The sequence below is a fragment of the Syngnathus scovelli genome, chromosome 4 (genome assembly GCF_024217435.2).
Source record: "Syngnathus scovelli strain Florida chromosome 4, RoL_Ssco_1.2, whole genome shotgun sequence".
In the NCBI taxonomy this organism is placed as follows: domain Eukaryota; kingdom Metazoa; phylum Chordata; class Actinopteri; order Syngnathiformes; family Syngnathidae; genus Syngnathus; species Syngnathus scovelli.
Window position 1 is genome coordinate 1,342,531 of NC_090850.1, and position 17,181 is coordinate 1,359,711.

The following is a 17,181-nucleotide window of genomic DNA, read 5'->3' on the forward strand; positions in this document are numbered from 1 at the left end:
TCCCACTCCGTGCTCCTGGCTCAGCTCCTCCCGCTCACCCTTCACCGTATCACCTGCATTAAAGACTCCTTACTCAATTCTGGACTTCCGAGTTGGTTTTCTGCATGTGGGTCAAAACAATCTTTAAAACAATGACAGTCAGAAATTGAGCGTTGACTTACGTGCTATATTTCTGTCTGTTGCAGAACTACACACCACACACACACCACACACACACTCTACACACCCTTCACACGCTTCATACATTAATCACACACACAAGAATCACATTCACACACCCAAACACTCACCCATGTACACTCCACGCACCTGCTCTCACATCCTGGCGACCAAACGTGTGTCTATACCCTTTTGCCAGTTTGCCTTTATGCCCCTATGAGCCACAGTGCCTGTTACTTTTTTGCCAATAATTCAGTGAAGCAATCAAAACTGAACCACGTCTTCCCTCCTGTGTTCTGACCGACACCCGGGGGCGAAAAGAGCATAACCCTCCGAGCCAACCCCCTATACAACCCCTCAGGCTCCCCAACAGAAACGTAGAGACAATCTGGAGAAAAGTGGGTCGAAGATTGGCCAGGTTAACCGGCAGCCTAGGAGAAGTTATGATGCAAACTTCAAGATGATGGTGATAAATGAGGCAGAGTCTTCAAACAATTGCAAAGCGGCTGTGAAATATGGTGTCTCCACAACGTACAGAGATGGAGAGCTCAAAAAGATCGCCTTAAAAAATGCTCACAATCAGAGAAAAGCTTTCCGTGGTCCTCAGAGCGGCCGCGTTCGAGAGCTCGACAGGATCATTTGTTTCAGATGTACTGTAATTATTTTCTGTATAAAAATTAAATTTGGTGTTCAAAAAGTCTTTTTTCAAAATTGAGTCTTGAAAAAGAGGGAGTCGTCTTATAATCAGGGTCGTCTCAGTGATCTTCAACCTTTTTTATTAAATAAATAATACATTTATAATCAATATATAAATACGATGAAATAAAATGATACGACTTGGTTAAAAACAAGTATAAATGACATAAAAATAAAACTCACCATTACGTTGAATTAGCGGGAGTACTGAGCTTGTTTCTCAGAAACGAGCCGGTCCCATCTAGGTGTAACAATGATTTAAAAGACAATGACACCCGAAGTGGTTAAGGTTTTTCTTTTAATGCAGGATGCTTGTTCTCCATGTGCCGAAGCAGTTTTGAAGGCTTCATTGCCTCGTTAGCTAGTCTGTCGCCACATATTATGCAGAGTGGGCATGGCGCGTCAGAGTCACCTGTGACGATAAATCCATACTTTAAGTAGGACTCCTGAAATTTAAACTTTTAAATGCACCTTTCTTTTTCTTAGAAGTCGTAGCCTCTTCCGTCTCCTCATTGGCCTTTTTTCCCTTGCCGAAGAAGCTTTCCAAACATCTCTGTTTCTTGCTCATTTTTGCTTGCTTCGCGGGCTCGACTGAGATGACATGTCACGTGACCGTGGCGAGCATCTTGACCTGAACCGACGGATGTAATTGGGAGAGAATCGCCAATTTTTTTAATATTTTTCAAAATAAATTCTTACTCATTTTTGCTAGCTTTGTAGGCTCGACTGGAGAAACATGTCACATGACCGGGACGAGTGTCTTGACCTGAATTAATTGATCGTCGATAAAATTTTTTTTTTTTTTTTTTTCCTGTGCGGCTTGGCGGCCTGGTACCAAGTGACCCACGGACCGGTGGTTGGGGACCACTGGTCTTATATTCAGGCCAATACGGTATTACACGATTGGCATGGTATTTCATGTATGTGTTTGTCTTATGGGTGGATACCATCCTTGAGATGAACCAGTATTTGACAGGGTGTTATGTGTGGTTTTACGAGTGTAATGTATTTTGCTCTTTGGATGACTCCTCTTATGTATGGAAGCATTACTATTCTTAAGTGTTCTTGTTTATTTGCTGAATTTTCTTCCTCCCTTTTGTTGTGTTTTTCTTGTGTTTGACCTGTCGTGCTTCTTTTGTTATTAGCCATTGTGGGTACTGGCATTTTTCAGAGTTTCTTATGTTTTTCTATTCCAAGATCTTCTGCATGTACAACAACAACAAACCGCGGTTTACACCAAACTTCAGGATGCTGCGCAAAGCCAAGGCGGAGGCCTACAGGAGTGGGGACCGTGACCTGTTCAGGCAGGCCAGGAACACACTGACCTGAGAGATCAGGAAAGCTAAGAGGAGCTATGGGCAGAGTTTGGAGAGACACCTCTCTGCCAATCCAGATCCCCCATCAGTGTGGAAGGGCCTGCAGAGCATCATGGGCCAGCTGATTCTGATTCCTGTGTACTTTTATTTTGATGTCCCCGTTGTTCATGAGCTGAATCCCCAGAAAGGCTATGGATCTGTTGGTATCCTCTTCATGTATAAATTAAATACTGCCAGTGGTGTCTATGGTTTTCAGGTCATCTGTGAGTTTGTGTGTATCTTGTTTAGACCTTTTCCAAAATGTCTTCGACGTATTGTTTCCGTAATGATGGAGTCTGTATTTTTCTGGGGTTGTTCTAAGTGCTTTTGGTTCCAGATCTTCCATGACAAAAAATGCACGTGATGGCTGACAGTGGGTCTTCCATGTGTATGGTGACACATAAGGCGGAACCCGCCTGGCAGATTTTGTCTTAGAAAATCAGGTGATAGACATGTCACACACCATCTCGTGGCACTGTGATGAAGGTGAAAGGACATGCTAGGAAAATAGAAACCACAAAACATTGTTTGGAATAGAAGAACCAGAAGATTAATGGAGAATTAACTTTAAATTATCGAGTTTAATGCTGAATTAAACAAACGATCATCTCTCTCGTGTGCCATTTTGAATGTTGTGAGGATGTACTTCTGCCAAAAGAATGACCGTGTATAGGGTAAAGCAAGTAAACGAATTTGATTTATTGGTTCATTTTGAGCTGAGCCGAGTGCCGATGAATGGCGTCCTCCCCAGATCTATACTTTCTTTGTGGGTCTGGCTTGCCAGGCTAAAATCAACTAGGTCTATGACGTTTATCACTTACGGTACGCCAATCTCAAATAGATTGTTTTGGATGAACTGCTTCCCAAGCATGGTGATACATAACTGGATGCATAATTCCATTAGGCAGCCTGCCTCGGCACACTGGAAAAAGAGGATGCAAAGTGCTGCGTGTTTGGACCCAAATAATCAAGGTTCATCCGGTTTTAAAATATTAAATCTAATCTGTTATCTTAATATGTATGAAATACATTTTAATTCAAAACACAATTGTTACCTCTTCCATTCTGTATGACCCAACAACATACAGGTAGTTTCCTGGCCGCCCAACAAGTCTATGGAGCAAAAGAATATTTTATATACATTCACTTAACACACGCACGCACACACAAGAACCCACGCACAAACACTAAATACAGTAAAACCTTATTTGCAACAATTTGATATTGAGAAACTTTGCATCTGATGTGCTTTTGGGAACTTTGTATCTGATGTGTTTTGGGTGCCTCTTGTCTGATCCCTTATCTCATTTGAAATCCAATTTTATTCACTGCAATAGATGCCAAATATAGCAAAACTGAACAAAACATTTCAATAAGGTTTAATGAGAACCCACAAATACAGTGACAGTGCAAGTTGTGATAGTACAAATTAATTAACAGATTTGATAATAATAAGTGCAGATATGAAAATCTTGTGGGTGTTTTCTTACCTCCCCCTAAAAAAAGCCAAATAAACTATTGGCGTGAAGGCATTTGCAAATTTTAAGACAAACGTCTTGAAGATAAGCCGTTCTTCAAAGCTCTTAGCTGTTTTTGGAACTTCTGCAAAAGATTGGGAAAAAAAGCATTTAATGCTATTGAATACTAAAATGAACCAAATATGGCTCTATGAGAATTATGCATCACAGACACAATTCCATTAGAGACTAATATTTTTCTCTAATCACCCCTGGTCTGTTTTTTGAGTGATTATTTTTCTTACCAAGTATAGTGAGCCAGCGTGCGATAGCACCATAGATTTCATCTAAGACGATGATGACGATGAGGCTGATGATGGCAGCCGTTGTTTTGACGATGGCTCGGACATTGTACCGTGCTCCAGGGTAGTTATTAATTTGTAAAGCTGCGTTAATGCTAATCCGATAGAGAACAATCCCAAAGACAATAACAAATGTCACTGTGATCTATAAGTAAAGAGAAAGAAAACATGAAATTTCACATTTCACAACAGTAACCAGTAAAGGACTGATGTACCATATCATTGCTTTTCTTGATAAATTCAGAATATATGGTTATAAAACGTTTACATTTTCAAGGAGACAGATAATGCATTTGTTTCACAATTTTAAACAATTCCCAGGATTCTTACCTCTTGCCTTCAAATAGTCCTAAAACGCTTTTCACAGCAACTTGCAGTGAAACAACAAAAGTGAATTAAGCATTTTTCTTCAAAAAGGTATGAATTATACTGGAGAATGTAGGTATACCCAACGGAACAGGCTCACTAGTTGTCCATTGATGATGTGGGAGTTGACATAAGTAAAAATATGAATTTTGAGGCCCACAGAGCTCCGGACGTTGACATCACGCATCCCACAATGCACTGTGCCAACTGTAGTAGTTGCTTTGTCAGTATAGAGAACATGTCGCTCCTTTGAGTGAACGCAAATACCACATTTTGAGAAAGATCACTGTGCAAAAGCAAAAAAAGTGATGACCACTCTACAGACCACCAAAACGACAACGAATGTGTCATACATAAATGGATAGCAGCCATAAAAAGGGCCAAGAACAAGACCCTAAGTGGGATTCTTCTCATAGTGGCAGTTACGGTGGCGTTCAAGGGGAGAAGGGAGTGTCTAATCAGCCAGAGTTTTAAAGTCCCCCCCAAAGTCCCAATGATCATCGTCACACACACATCTGGGTGTGGTGAAATTTGTCCTCTGCATTCAACCCATCCCCATGTGATTTTGATCCATCCCCTGGGGGAGAGGGGAGCAGTGAGCAGCAGTGGTGCCGCGCTCGGGAATCATTTGGTGATCTAACCCCTCCAATTCCAACCCTTAATGCTGAGTGCCAAGCAGGGAGGCAATGGGTCCCATTTTTATAGTCTTTGGTATGACCCGGCCGGGGTTTGAACCCACAACCTTCCAGTCTCAGGGCGGAAACTCTACTACTAGGCCACTGAGCTAGTACTCAACTGCCAACGAAACAAGCAGCTACATGTGATGCTTCCCACCAGACAGCTAGACCACAGCTGACTTCGAGAGTACCTCGCTGATCCTGGCAGCAACATTATACTTGTCTAAAAAATTAAACCAAGTCTTAAGTACACACACCTTTAAGTTTGTAACATGCCAAGTCTTTGTATGATTGCAAGCACTCACTTGCATAGTGAGAAGGAAAATTGTTGAAAGTGGTGTACTGACAATCTGTCTGCCTATCTACTGTCGCCATAGTTGAAAAAAGCACTCCTGCTGCTTGATAGATCAATGATATCCAATATTCTGTCCAGCTTGCGTACCTCATCCACCAAGTGAGACGTGAATTCACTTGGACAGAATGTAGACGGATAGACACTGCTTTTATCGCTACGCTCTTGTAGTCTTTGGTATGCTGGCGCTACTTTACAGCCAATGTGGCTGCGTAAACAGGAATAGTCAGGTGACGTCTAGAGGTCTTAGACCCCTGCAAAGTAAAACATCTAGCGCGGCCTCCTAAAAACGCCGGGAAGCATATTTCAACAGAATGCTTACATGAGAATGGATCGGAAAAACAGTCATTTGAGTAAATATTTGAGTAAAGTAAACTCTCCACGACCATAAATGTTACTTCGAAAAGTTTATTCTGCCTGATGAAACAATATTTACCGACCCCCATGCCCTAACTCACTGGATGGGCAATTTAACAGGAAAGGCCTATACTGTAATTCATTAGAAGCATATGTTTTTGAAGGTCTAAACATGGCAAAACTTAATTAAAAGCTGCACACACATTAGGCCTGCCAAAAACATATTGTGTTAGCCTGCCAAACCAGATCATAAAGACATAGAAATTGGCAATATGTCGGGAAATCCGTCATATCACTCGCGAACTGGAAGCCGTGGCTGACGGGGGCTGTCCTCAGACTGTTGAGGGCCAGGGACAAGGCTTTCAGAGCGGGGGATGAGGCTGGCTTGAGGACAGCGAGGGCCGACCTGTCCTGAGGCATCAAAGAAGCGAAGAAGGCGTTCTCGTGCAAGGTCTCCACCCACTTCAAGGACAGCAAAGACGCACGTAGCCTTTGGCGGGGCATTCAGACCATCACGGACTACAAGCCCGTGCCGAGGAGCTGTGAGGGCGACGTCCGTCTGCTGAACGATCTGAGCCGCTTCTTTGCTCGCTTCGACGCCCAGAACAGCACTTGCCCGCTGAAGACCACTCCCCCCCGCACACGAGCAGCCCCCTGCGTCTCTCTGCCGACGGTGTGAGGAGGGCGCTTGCCGCTATTGACACCCGTAAGGCGGCGGGCCCTGACAACATCCCGGGTCGAGCGCTGAAGGACTGCGCTGGGGAGCTGTCAGGTGTCTTCACGGACATCTTTAACGTTTCCCTGCAGCAGGCCATCGTCCCCTCATGTTTCAAGGCTGCCACCATCGTTCCTGTGCCGAAGAAACCTGCACCGTCCTGCTTCAATGACTACCGCCCCGTGGCACTGACGCCCATCATCATGAAGTGCTTTGAGCGGCTTGTCATGGAGCACATCAAGTCCGTTCTCCCCCCCACCATTGACCCTTTCCAGTTTGCGTACCGTGCCAAGCGGTCCTCTGAGGATGCCATCTGCTCTGCCCTCCACTCGGCCCTCACCCACCTGGAGAGAAAGGACTCATATGTGAGGTTGCTGTTTGTGGACTTCAGCTCTGCCTTCAACACCATTGTGCCGCAGCGACTCATCTGCAAACCCGACGAGCTGGGCCTCAGAACCTCCCTCTGCAACTGGCTACTGGACTTCCTCTGTCAGAGGCCTCAGGTGGTGCGTGTTGGCAACAAAATCTCCGCCAGCATCACGCTGAGCACGGGGGCCCCCCCAGGGCTGCGTGCTCAGTCCATTGCTCTTCACCCTGCTGACGCATGACTGCACTGCGACCTACAGCGACAACCGCATAGTGAAGTTTGCTGACGACACGACTCTGGTGGGTCTCATCACGAAGGGCGACGAGACTCGGTACAGGTCGGAAGTTGACCTTCTGACCAGGTGGTGCAGGGACAGCAACCTCCTGCTGAACGTCAATAAGACCAAGGAAATCGTTGTTGACTTCCGGAAGGGTCACACAACACACCTGCCGCTGATCATCGACGTTGCTGTGGTGGAGAGGGTGAGCTGCACCAAGTTCCTGGGGGTGCAGATCAGTGAGGACCTCTCCTGGTCCGCAAACACCTCGACACAAAGCTCAGCGCCGCCTGTACTTCCTGCGGAAGCTCAGGTGTGCATGCGCTCCTCAGGCAGTCTTGTCTACATTCTACCGTGGCACCATTGAGAGCGTCCTCACCAGTTGCATCGCTGTCTGGGGTGGTAACTGCACTGAACAGAACTTGAAGGCCCTGCAGCGCATAGTGAATATGGCTGGTAAGATTATTGGTGCTTCGCTCCCCTCCCTGAAGGACATTTACACCTCCCATCTCGCCCGCAAGGCAACCTCGATTGCCAGAGATGTGAGTCACCCGGCTCACTCTTTGTTTGACCTTCTGCCCTCTGGGAAGAGGTACAGGAGCCTGCGCTCCCGCACCACCAGACTCGCCAACAGCTTATTTCTCCAGGCTGTTAGGGCCCTGAACTCGCTACCCCCTTCTGCGTAGCGTGCGGCACTGTTGCGCTATTTTCGGGAATGTCTGCTGTACGCGCACTTGCTCCTTTTTTTTTGCTCCTCTTATTTATTTATTTGTTGTGTTATTTATTCATTATTTATTCAGCACGCTTTTGTTATACTTGTTTGTCTGTTGTGAGCCATGTCTTGTCACCGTGGGATAGGGGGGAACGAAATTTCGGTTTATTTGTGTGCCTGTGGAGAAATTGACAATAAAGCTGACTTTGACTAATACGGACTAATACGGAAAGAGTGGAGCCGGGCGACCAAATGCAGCTTGAACCAGGGTTTATTGAAGGGAAAGGGAGTTGGAAGGGAGGTACGTAGTTGGGGAAACGAAGACACAGACGGGATAGAGACTCACGGCCAGCAAACAGACAGACAGAAGTCCACTCGGACACGGAACCGATTCTGACCGTGAGCCTCCAGACAAGACCGGGTGAATATAGACGAGCAGGACAGGAACACTAGGCGCGGACACAGACGAGAGACAACAGTGGACACCAACAGGGAGAAACACACGGGCAGGGTTTAAATACATCAGATAACAAGAGGGAGCAGGTGACAGATATTACGATAACGAAGGGGTGTGGCTGAGGAAAGTTGCCGGCCGAGCCTCTCTGGCACGGCACGTGACAGTACCCCCCCCTCAAGTGACGGCTTTCGACGTCCCAAAGCCAACCCCCACACGGTGTTTGCGTGTGGGGGTGGGGGGGTTAGCGGAGGCGCACCAGTCCCAACGACCCCCGACTGGTCTATGGCAAAGTCCGAGGTGGCAGCAACAGAGTCTGAACCCCGCACAGCGGCAAACGGGGTAACAGAACCGCGCGCAGCAGCAATCGGGGAAACAGAACCGCAATCGGCGGCATTCGGAGAGTCACAACCGTAATCGGCGGCATTCGGGGAGTCAGAACCGCAATCGGCGGCATTCAGGGAGTCAGAACCGCAATTAGCGGCATTCGGGGAGTCAGAACCGCAATCGCCGGCATTCAGGAGGCCGAGCTGTGCGCAGCGGCAGGAGTCAAGACGTACTGTAGCCGTGGGAACGGGGGTTGGGTGATGATCCTGGTCCGGCGCCGCTGGATCAAGGTCCAACGGCGGCCGCAGGTCTGATGGCGCTGGGACGCACTCCGACGGTAGCCACGGGTCCGGCACCGCTGGGACGCAGTCCGGCGACGGCCGCGGATCCGGCGGCGCCGAGGTGGGTCCCGATGGCACCCGTGGGTCCGGCGTCGCAGACGGGAGCTGGTGGCAGAGGTTGGTCCAAGCGCTGGTCGCTGTGATGGTCGGTGTCTTCTGTCGGGAATGTTTGGAGCAGGGCAACCAAATGCAGCTTGAACTAGGTTTTTTTGAAGGGAAAGGGAGTTGGAAGGGAGGTAGGTGGAGAAACGAAGACACAGACTCACGGCCAGCAAACAGACAGACAGAAATCCACTCGGACACGGAACAGATTCTGAACGTGAGCCTCCAGACAAGACCGGGGGTGTATAGACGAGCAGGACAGGAACACTAGGCGCGGACACAGATGGGAGACAACAGTGGACACCGACAAGGAGAAACACACGGGCAGGGTTTAAATACATCAGATAAAAAGAGGGAGCAGGTGACAGACATTACGATAAAGAAGGGGTGTGGCTGAGGAAAGTTGCCGGCCGAGCGTCTCTGGCACGGCACGTGACACAATATCTCTGGAACCAAATCCCTCACCGGGAAAATAAGCACTCATAATTTCATTTTGGGGACAAAGGAGAAAACCTGAGAGGTCACCACTGATGAGGTTGTAAACGTGTGCAAAAACTCATTAAACTTTGCACAAACATCAGGCCTGTTGTTTATCGTAAAAAAAATAATCAAATATTAATATGCCTACCAATGTGCTACTACCACAACAAGGCCAGTATCGAGACCTTTAGAGCTTGGAGCTCTATTTTTACTTAGATCTTTAGTTCATTTCCTGATTTTATTTCCTTATTGTATTTATCCATAGACCCATGTAGATTTGACAAGAAATGTGCATGCAATAAGAACTGGCTTGTGTACTGTGTTTGAGTCAACAATATAAACTGCTATATTGGAGAAATAATTGTCAGTGTTGCAAACATTACAGACAAGACAGAGTTGACCAGGTTTTTCGTCGCTGACCTTGTAAATAATCCGCTGTGGTGCTCTTTTAATTTGACAAGTGATAGCCAAGGTTAACGCAGGCGTTTGGAGCTTGCAAACAATTAATCTAACTCTTTTAAGCAGAGCAATATTTGCAATGAATTGTATGAATTAGTTGCACATTAAAAAGTTAGTTTTTCTGCCTTTTTGGGCGTTGTTAAAATCTTTCTTTAAATAAGGCTGTTAAAGAGTCTAATAGAAAGAGATGCGTTACTCACCATGAAAGCCATCATGGCTATAGTAGTCAAGTAAGCTGGCAGCCTGTCAGTACATGTCAGCTTCACTTTCTCATCCTAACATAAAAACATACATAGAGTAAAAACACAGCAACATAAAAACACTGGATCTGGATCTGGATCTGACTGGATTACTGAAATGTTGAAAATATGTATAAAATAAATGCTGTGTGTGATTTTAAACACACAGTTCTCAAATATACAAAAGTGCACATACAGATCACTATGTGTCTCCTTTGGAGCATAGCTAATTCAGCCTCAAGCAACCGTGTAGAGCCAACTAGAGTATAGCAGAGCCAACTGAAAAATGGGTCAGGGGACAGTGGCACAGTTTTCTTCAAAAACAGAGAGTGAATGCTAAATTCCCAATATTTTGTATACACAGGCACGCACGCACACAAGCACACACGCATGCACACACGCACGCACGCACGCACACACACACACACACACACACACACGCACACACACACACACACACACACACACACACGCACACACACACACACACGCACACAAGCTAATTACAATTTAAACAAATGTGGAATCAGCATGGGAGACTCCCTCTGAATCATTGCAGAAATCAATCCACTAATTTAATTATTATTATTTTAGGAATATGTGAATAGCCCCCAGTCACCATCACACAACAGCGCACACAGGCACAAATACCCCGCAATGCCCTATTCTTTTGGCTTAAAGTCTAGTCAAATACCAAAACAAAGAAAACTCCACCCATGCACACAGTTAGACTTGCACTTGTAATGAAAATCGTAATGAAAATAATGTAGTAAAGTAATGAAATTATTGTATTACTTGAAACTACTGAAAATACTGTCTCACCTCCTGATTCCCTATGCAAAGTATATGTCTCATCTGAAGATCCTCAAGGTTATTTTTTTTCTTCATTTTTTTTTGTAGAAATAATGATTATTAACTTTTCTTTGATCAGTCAAATATGCTTTGTTTAAGTTGATAAAGTACATTGTATACATAACCGTGGACAAAATGGTTGGTCCATCAGTTAAAGAAAGAAAACCCACAGTGGACACAAAACCCCAAAGTAATAAATAAATAAATGAATAAATGAATAAAGTCAAACATTTACTTTACAACAATAATATGTACTATGCATCCCCACTAATCTCAACAGGGCTTTCCAATTCATATGCATTTGTTAATTGTCCAGATAAATTCCCCTCGTATTTATTTAGCCGTCATACTTTTTTTGCTGTCAACTGTAAATGACATCACAGTGCCTGTTACACTTTACAAGTTTAAGTGTGTCTGTGTGTTTTCTATCAGCACACAGGGCATGTGATGCGTCAGTGCAGTAGTGTTGGAGTAGTAATGCCTGTAGTTTGTGCATGCTGCATGCTGCCTCTGCTTGCGACTTTTCTGCTTTCAGCTACCGCCACCGGCTTGCCCTCTGTTTCCGGGGGTGAAAAGAGGAGCCGAGTGCATGAGCCTCCTCAGCCGATACACAGCCTCTCCATTGCCAAGACTTGCACACGCCTCCTCGTGGCCACACACGGCAACTGGCACCCTGCGGTCCCAGGCTAAATTGTGCAGGATCTCGGAGCAGCAGTGGGCCCCAGAGATGCGGCATGTAGGCCCACCGGTGTGTGGACACGCCCTACTGCCCATCAACCACTGTCCCGGCTGTGGGTAAACAGCTCCAGCTATGGGTAAATAGTGAAGACCTCAATGGTGGACCAGGCGGAGGATGATGGCTGACCTAAGGGGAGGCGTCACAACGGCTGAGAAGGCGGATGAAGGCTGCAGAAGAAAAGGGTCACTTGTCGTCTTGGTCTCCATGCCACTGGATTCTGACCCCGCTCTGTCAAGGACAGTGTGGTGGGTGTCTGTGCACCAGTCTCCCCACTTTAAACAAAGTCACGCACAGGCGTCTTTTTCAGGGAATCCACCTTACATCCCGGATTAAAGTTCTGTGGCGACCAGTAAGTGGCAACGGGGGCAGGATTGTGAAGTCTGGAGGCCCCTAGTCACAAGCTGGCACATCAGGTGGTAGATGTTAGATGATCGTTGAGCTCTTGGACCGAGGCAGAAAGAGCTCTTAGGTAGCTGCATCCACGACTGAGCAGCCCTTTTTAGGATTCACTCTGCTCACCCCTGATGGGGAAGGGGCTAGAAAAGGTGCCCTAAACATAGCCTGCCTCAAACCTCCCGACTGGATTACTGCATTCAGAGGGATCACCAATATGCGGTCAAAAACACAGAAACATGAATTTTGGAGCCTGTAATGTGCGCACACTAATGGACAGTGTAACCAGTGATAGGCCAGAGAGGAGAACCGCTGTCATTGCCAGGGAACAGAGAAGATGCCGGATTGACATAGCTGCTCTTTCAGAAACCCGACGGGCAGAGGAAGGTCATCTGAAGGAGGAAAAGGGTGGATGCACTTTCTTCTGGAAAGGGAAGGCCACAGATGAGTCTAGGATCCATGGGGTTGGTTTTGCCGTCAAGAACCAGTGAGCGCCTGATGACCCTCCGTCTGGTGCTGGCCAACAACCAGACGGCAACAGTTCTTAGTGCTTATGCACCTACCCTCGTTTCCAATGAGGAAGAAAAAGAGACCTTCTATGACTGTCTGGATGAGGTATTGTCAAAAATCCCCAAGGAGGACAAGATCATTATGTTGGGAGATTTCAATGCCAGAGTGGGCCGAGACCACCACCTCTGGAAGGGCACCATTGGAAAGGAAGGCATTGGAAACATCAACTCCAACGGGGTTTTGCTTCTTAGCAAATGCGCTCAATACAACCTTACCATCACCAATACCATCTTTCGCCAGAAGAACAAACTCAAAGATTCATGGAGACACCCTCGCTCTAAACAATGGCATCTTATTGACTATGTCATTGTCAGAGCCAGGGATCAGCGCGACGTGAGCATCACAAAAGCCACGATGGATTCAGAGGCCTGCTAGACAGATCACCGCCAGATACGATTCACGATGTCCATCAAACTCAAGAGGAAGAGGAGGCTGCAAAAGAAGCAGAGCCGGCAGAGACTAAACCTTGAGAGCCTGAACGAAACTGCCACTCTGCAGCTGCTTTAGGCCTCTCTTGGAGAAAGCCTCAATCAGGAATACCCTGAGGACATTGAAGAACACTGGAGCCTGCTCAAGTCTTCCATCCTTGATACCTGCAGTGCCACTGTCGGGTACAAGTCCAGAAAGCATCAGGACTGGTTTGATGAGAACGACACAGAGACAGAACAGCTCATCTCCAAGAAAAGGGAAACCTTTCGTGTCTGGCAAAATTACATCACCTGCAAAGCAAAGAGACAGGCTCACTCGAGAGCCAAGGCTGACGTCCCGAGCTGGGTGAGGCAGATTAAAAACTCCTGGTGGACAGAAAGGGCACTGGAAATCCAGAGTTTGGCAGACTCTGGTGACACCAGAGGCTTTTTCAGTGCTATTAAGGCTGTCTACGGCCCAAGCCATCACAGCCAAAAAACCCTACGCTCTAAGGACAGGCAGGAGGTGTTGAAGGACAATGAGTCCATAATCAACCGGTGGAGAGAGCACTTTCAGGAACTCCTCAACCGTGACAGCACAACTCAGTCAGATTTCCTCAGTCATATCCCTCAGAGTCCCATCAGGGAAGACATGGGTGAACCTCCCACAGAGGTCCAAGATGCCATCAGGAGCATGAAGACAACAAGGCCTCTGGGGTAGATGGGATCGCAGCTGAAGTCCTAAAGGAAGGTGGACCAGAGCTCCAGCGCCACCTCCATGCCCTCCTTCTGAAGGTCTGGGAAAAAGAAGTACTCCCCTCGGAGAACAGGGACGCTCTAATAGTGACCATTTTCATGAAAGGGGACAAAGCGGATTGCGGAAACTATAGGGGCATCTCACTCCTTTCAACAATTGGCAAAGTACTTGCTCGTGTTCTTGCCAATCGCCTACTGCCACTGTCTGAGAAAGTTCTCCCAGAATCGCAGTGCGGTTTTCATCCATCTAGAGCAGGGGTCACTAACACGGTGCCCGCGGGCACCAGGTCGCCCGTGAGAACCGCATGAGTCGCCCGCAGGACTGTTCTAAAATTAGCTCAAATAGCGGCACTTGTCAGTGAGCTGCATCTTTTTATTTAACAGTCAAACCTCGGTTTTCAAACGTCCCGGTTCTCGAACAAATCGGAATTTGAACAAAAAATTCGTGATTTTTTTGCTTCGGTTGTCGAACAAAATTCGGAGGTCGAACCTCGCGAGATGAGCCGGGAGAACCCGAGAAAACCCGACCGCGCGGCCCGGATGCCGACTGACTCCGTTCGTTATTGTATTTTCGTTACTTTGAGGATTGTATTGACCCTCATGCCTCCAAAGAAAGCAAGTGGGAGCAGTAAAGCCATCCTAAAACACAAAGACGCTCTTAAAGCAATGCGACAGTGAGCGCCCGGCGCGCTGCGGTTGCGCGATCGGACTAAATTAAGCTCCCTGCGCACTGAGGTCCACTTAAATTTTGGAAAGTACATCAGGACTTTAAAAATATTTTCTAAATTTCAGCGACGGCTCTGTCACAATAATGCGACCAGCGCGGTGCAGTTGCGCGGTGGGCAACACGTTACGGTTGCGCGTTCAGCGGTGCGCTGCAGTTGCGCGATCGGATAAATATGCGCAAATACAAAAATGCTTGACAAAGGCGTTTTTTTGTTTGTTTGTTTTGAAACGAATACAATTTTTTTCCATTATTTGTAATGGGAAAAATAGATTCGGAATTCGACCGATTCACTTCTCGAACCGCCTTCTGGAACGGATTGTGGTCAAAAACCAAGGTTTGACTGTATTTTTGCTATTCTTGTTAAAATCACACTTACATGTGAACTGGAAATGACAATAATAACACACATAGTGAAAGCCAAATTGAGCAAATTATCTATATCAGAAGTGTGTGTCAAACTGGTAGCCCTTTGCCTTAATCAGTGCCTGGATAAATACGTCAGAATACTGCGAGTGTTACATGACGGAATGACAGCCACAGTGCTCAACAACAGCTCCTTGACTGAGCCTTTCACTGTAGAGACAGGGGTCAAACAGGGATGCATCATTGCTCTGTCTTCATTGCCGCCATACTCCACCTCATTGACGAAGTTCTACCACAGGGAATCCCAATTTGGTACAGAACTGATGGCAGGCTCTTCAACCTTAACATGTTCAAAGCCAAAACCAAGATCAGAACCACCACGATCATGGAGCTCCAGTGTGCGGACGATAATGCCATTGCAGCACACTCTGCAGAAGACCTCCAGGGCATCCTGAACTCCTTCGCTAAGGCATACAGAGCCCTGGGTCTGACCGTGAACATCAAGAAGACCCAGGTGCTACATCAACCCCCTCCCAACCAGCCATCTACTCCGCCCATCATAAATGTGGACAACACTGCACTTGAAAATGTTGACCACTTCCCCTACCTCGGCAGCCTTCTCTCCTCCAAAGCGGACATTGACTCTGAGGTCAACCATCGCCTGAGCTGTGCCAGTGGAGCCTACGCCAGACTCCGGAAAAGAGTCTTTGAAGACAGAGACCTCCGGGTTGACACCAAGTTCCTGGTTTACAAAGCTGTGGTCCTTACTTTATGGGGCAGAATCATGGACAACCTACAGCAGGCACCGAAGAGCTCTTGAACAACATCACCAGAGAACCTTGAAGAAAATACTCAGGATCAAATGGGAGGACAGACGCACAAACATCAGCATTCTGGAGGAAGCCAGGATACCGAGCATCACCACCTTAATAATGCAGCACCAACACCGATTTTTTTTTTTTTTTTTTTTTTTTTATGGTTCAAGATGGCGGCGCGTGCACACGCAGCGGCCACTCTCTGTCCCGTTCGGTGTTTTGTGAGTGTTTACTGAGTGTTTGTTCGGCAGTTTTTTGTGTGTTCGTCTCGTGTGATACGTCGTGCTACTAGTGCGGCGGGCATGTTCTGCTCAACATCGGCGGAAGTGGGTTTTATGGCGTTCTGGACTTTGGTGCGGAGAGATTAAGGGCACTCGGACTGCTTCGTCATGGAGCGACGCCGGACTGGCCTGCTCTTCCTCCCCCGGTTGGACTGCGTCGTGAGCTCGGACTGCTCTGTCCTGGAGCATTGTTGGGATGCGTCGGCAGCGGGGCTGCGAGGCAGCGGAAGAGGTGCCAGCGCGGAGATGTCGGGCCAGGCTTGCGGCCAACCCAGCTCGCCCAGCCGTGCCTTCCATTCTCCTGGCGTACGTTCGTTCGCGGGACGACAAGATGGGTTGCGTTCGCCTGATAGGATCCACGAACCGGACAGTGCGTGCCTGCTGTGTGCTCGTGTTCACAGTGGCCTGGTTGACTGTCATCTTACCGGACTCTGCTGTGCATCGCAAACGGCTAGCGTGCTATCACGCTTATTGTTCATTGATGTTGACTTCTTGTGTTATTTTTCCTGTGTTGTTTACTTGCATGTGCGTTGTGAACTCTGTCTTGTCACCCTGGGATAGTGAGAAACGTAATTTCGATCTCTTTGTGTGTCTTGACATGCGGAGGAATTGACAATAAAGGAGACTTTGACTTTGACTTTGACTTTGACATCTCATCCGCATGGCTGACACCCGCCTCCCCAAACAGATGTTATACTCCCAGCTGGAGAGAGGTCCGCGAGCCCCAGGTGGGCAAAAGAAACATTTCAAGAATAACCTCAAGACCAATCTCAAGAAATTCCAAATAACATCTCAGGACTGGGAGTGCATCGCCTTGAACAGGAACAGCTGGAGGGCAGCGGTGCAAGAAGGTGCAGCACATCACGAAAAGGAACTCGGCCGTGTCGCAGAAACCAAACAACAACTCCATAAGGAAAGACAAAAACAGGCTCCAGCACGACCACAACCCACCAGCACTTTCCCCTGCCCACACTGCATAAAAATATGTGGATCCCGGATCGGCCTCTATGCCCACCTGCGGACC

The 17,181-nt window shown here is 47.2% G+C and overlaps 1 protein-coding gene across 13 annotated transcripts in view; it reads right to left on the reverse strand.

Annotated features, from left to right (window-relative positions):
- The window catches only part of ano1a (anoctamin 1, calcium activated chloride channel a), a 199,174-nt gene that overhangs the window by 87,634 nt on the left and 94,359 nt on the right, over positions 1 to 17,181 (reverse strand). For 12 of the 13 annotated variants that reach the window (XR_011086715.1, XM_068650430.1, XM_068650431.1 and 9 more), the window contains 5 exons: positions 10,216 to 10,290; positions 3,973 to 4,174; positions 3,701 to 3,812; positions 3,266 to 3,323; positions 3,032 to 3,132 (listed from right to left, as the gene is read on the reverse strand). Coding sequence is in view for 12 of the 13 variants with exons in the window: in XM_068650430.1 (XP_068506531.1) it covers positions 3,032 to 3,132; positions 3,266 to 3,323; positions 3,701 to 3,812; positions 3,973 to 4,174; positions 10,216 to 10,290 (548 nt within the window). In the remaining variant the exon portion in view is untranslated. Of the gene's footprint in view, positions 1 to 3,031; positions 3,133 to 3,265; positions 3,324 to 3,700; positions 3,813 to 3,972; positions 4,175 to 8,105; positions 9,131 to 10,215; positions 10,291 to 17,181 lie in introns of those variants that run through there. The other variant, XM_049717418.2, reaches the window with a different exon arrangement.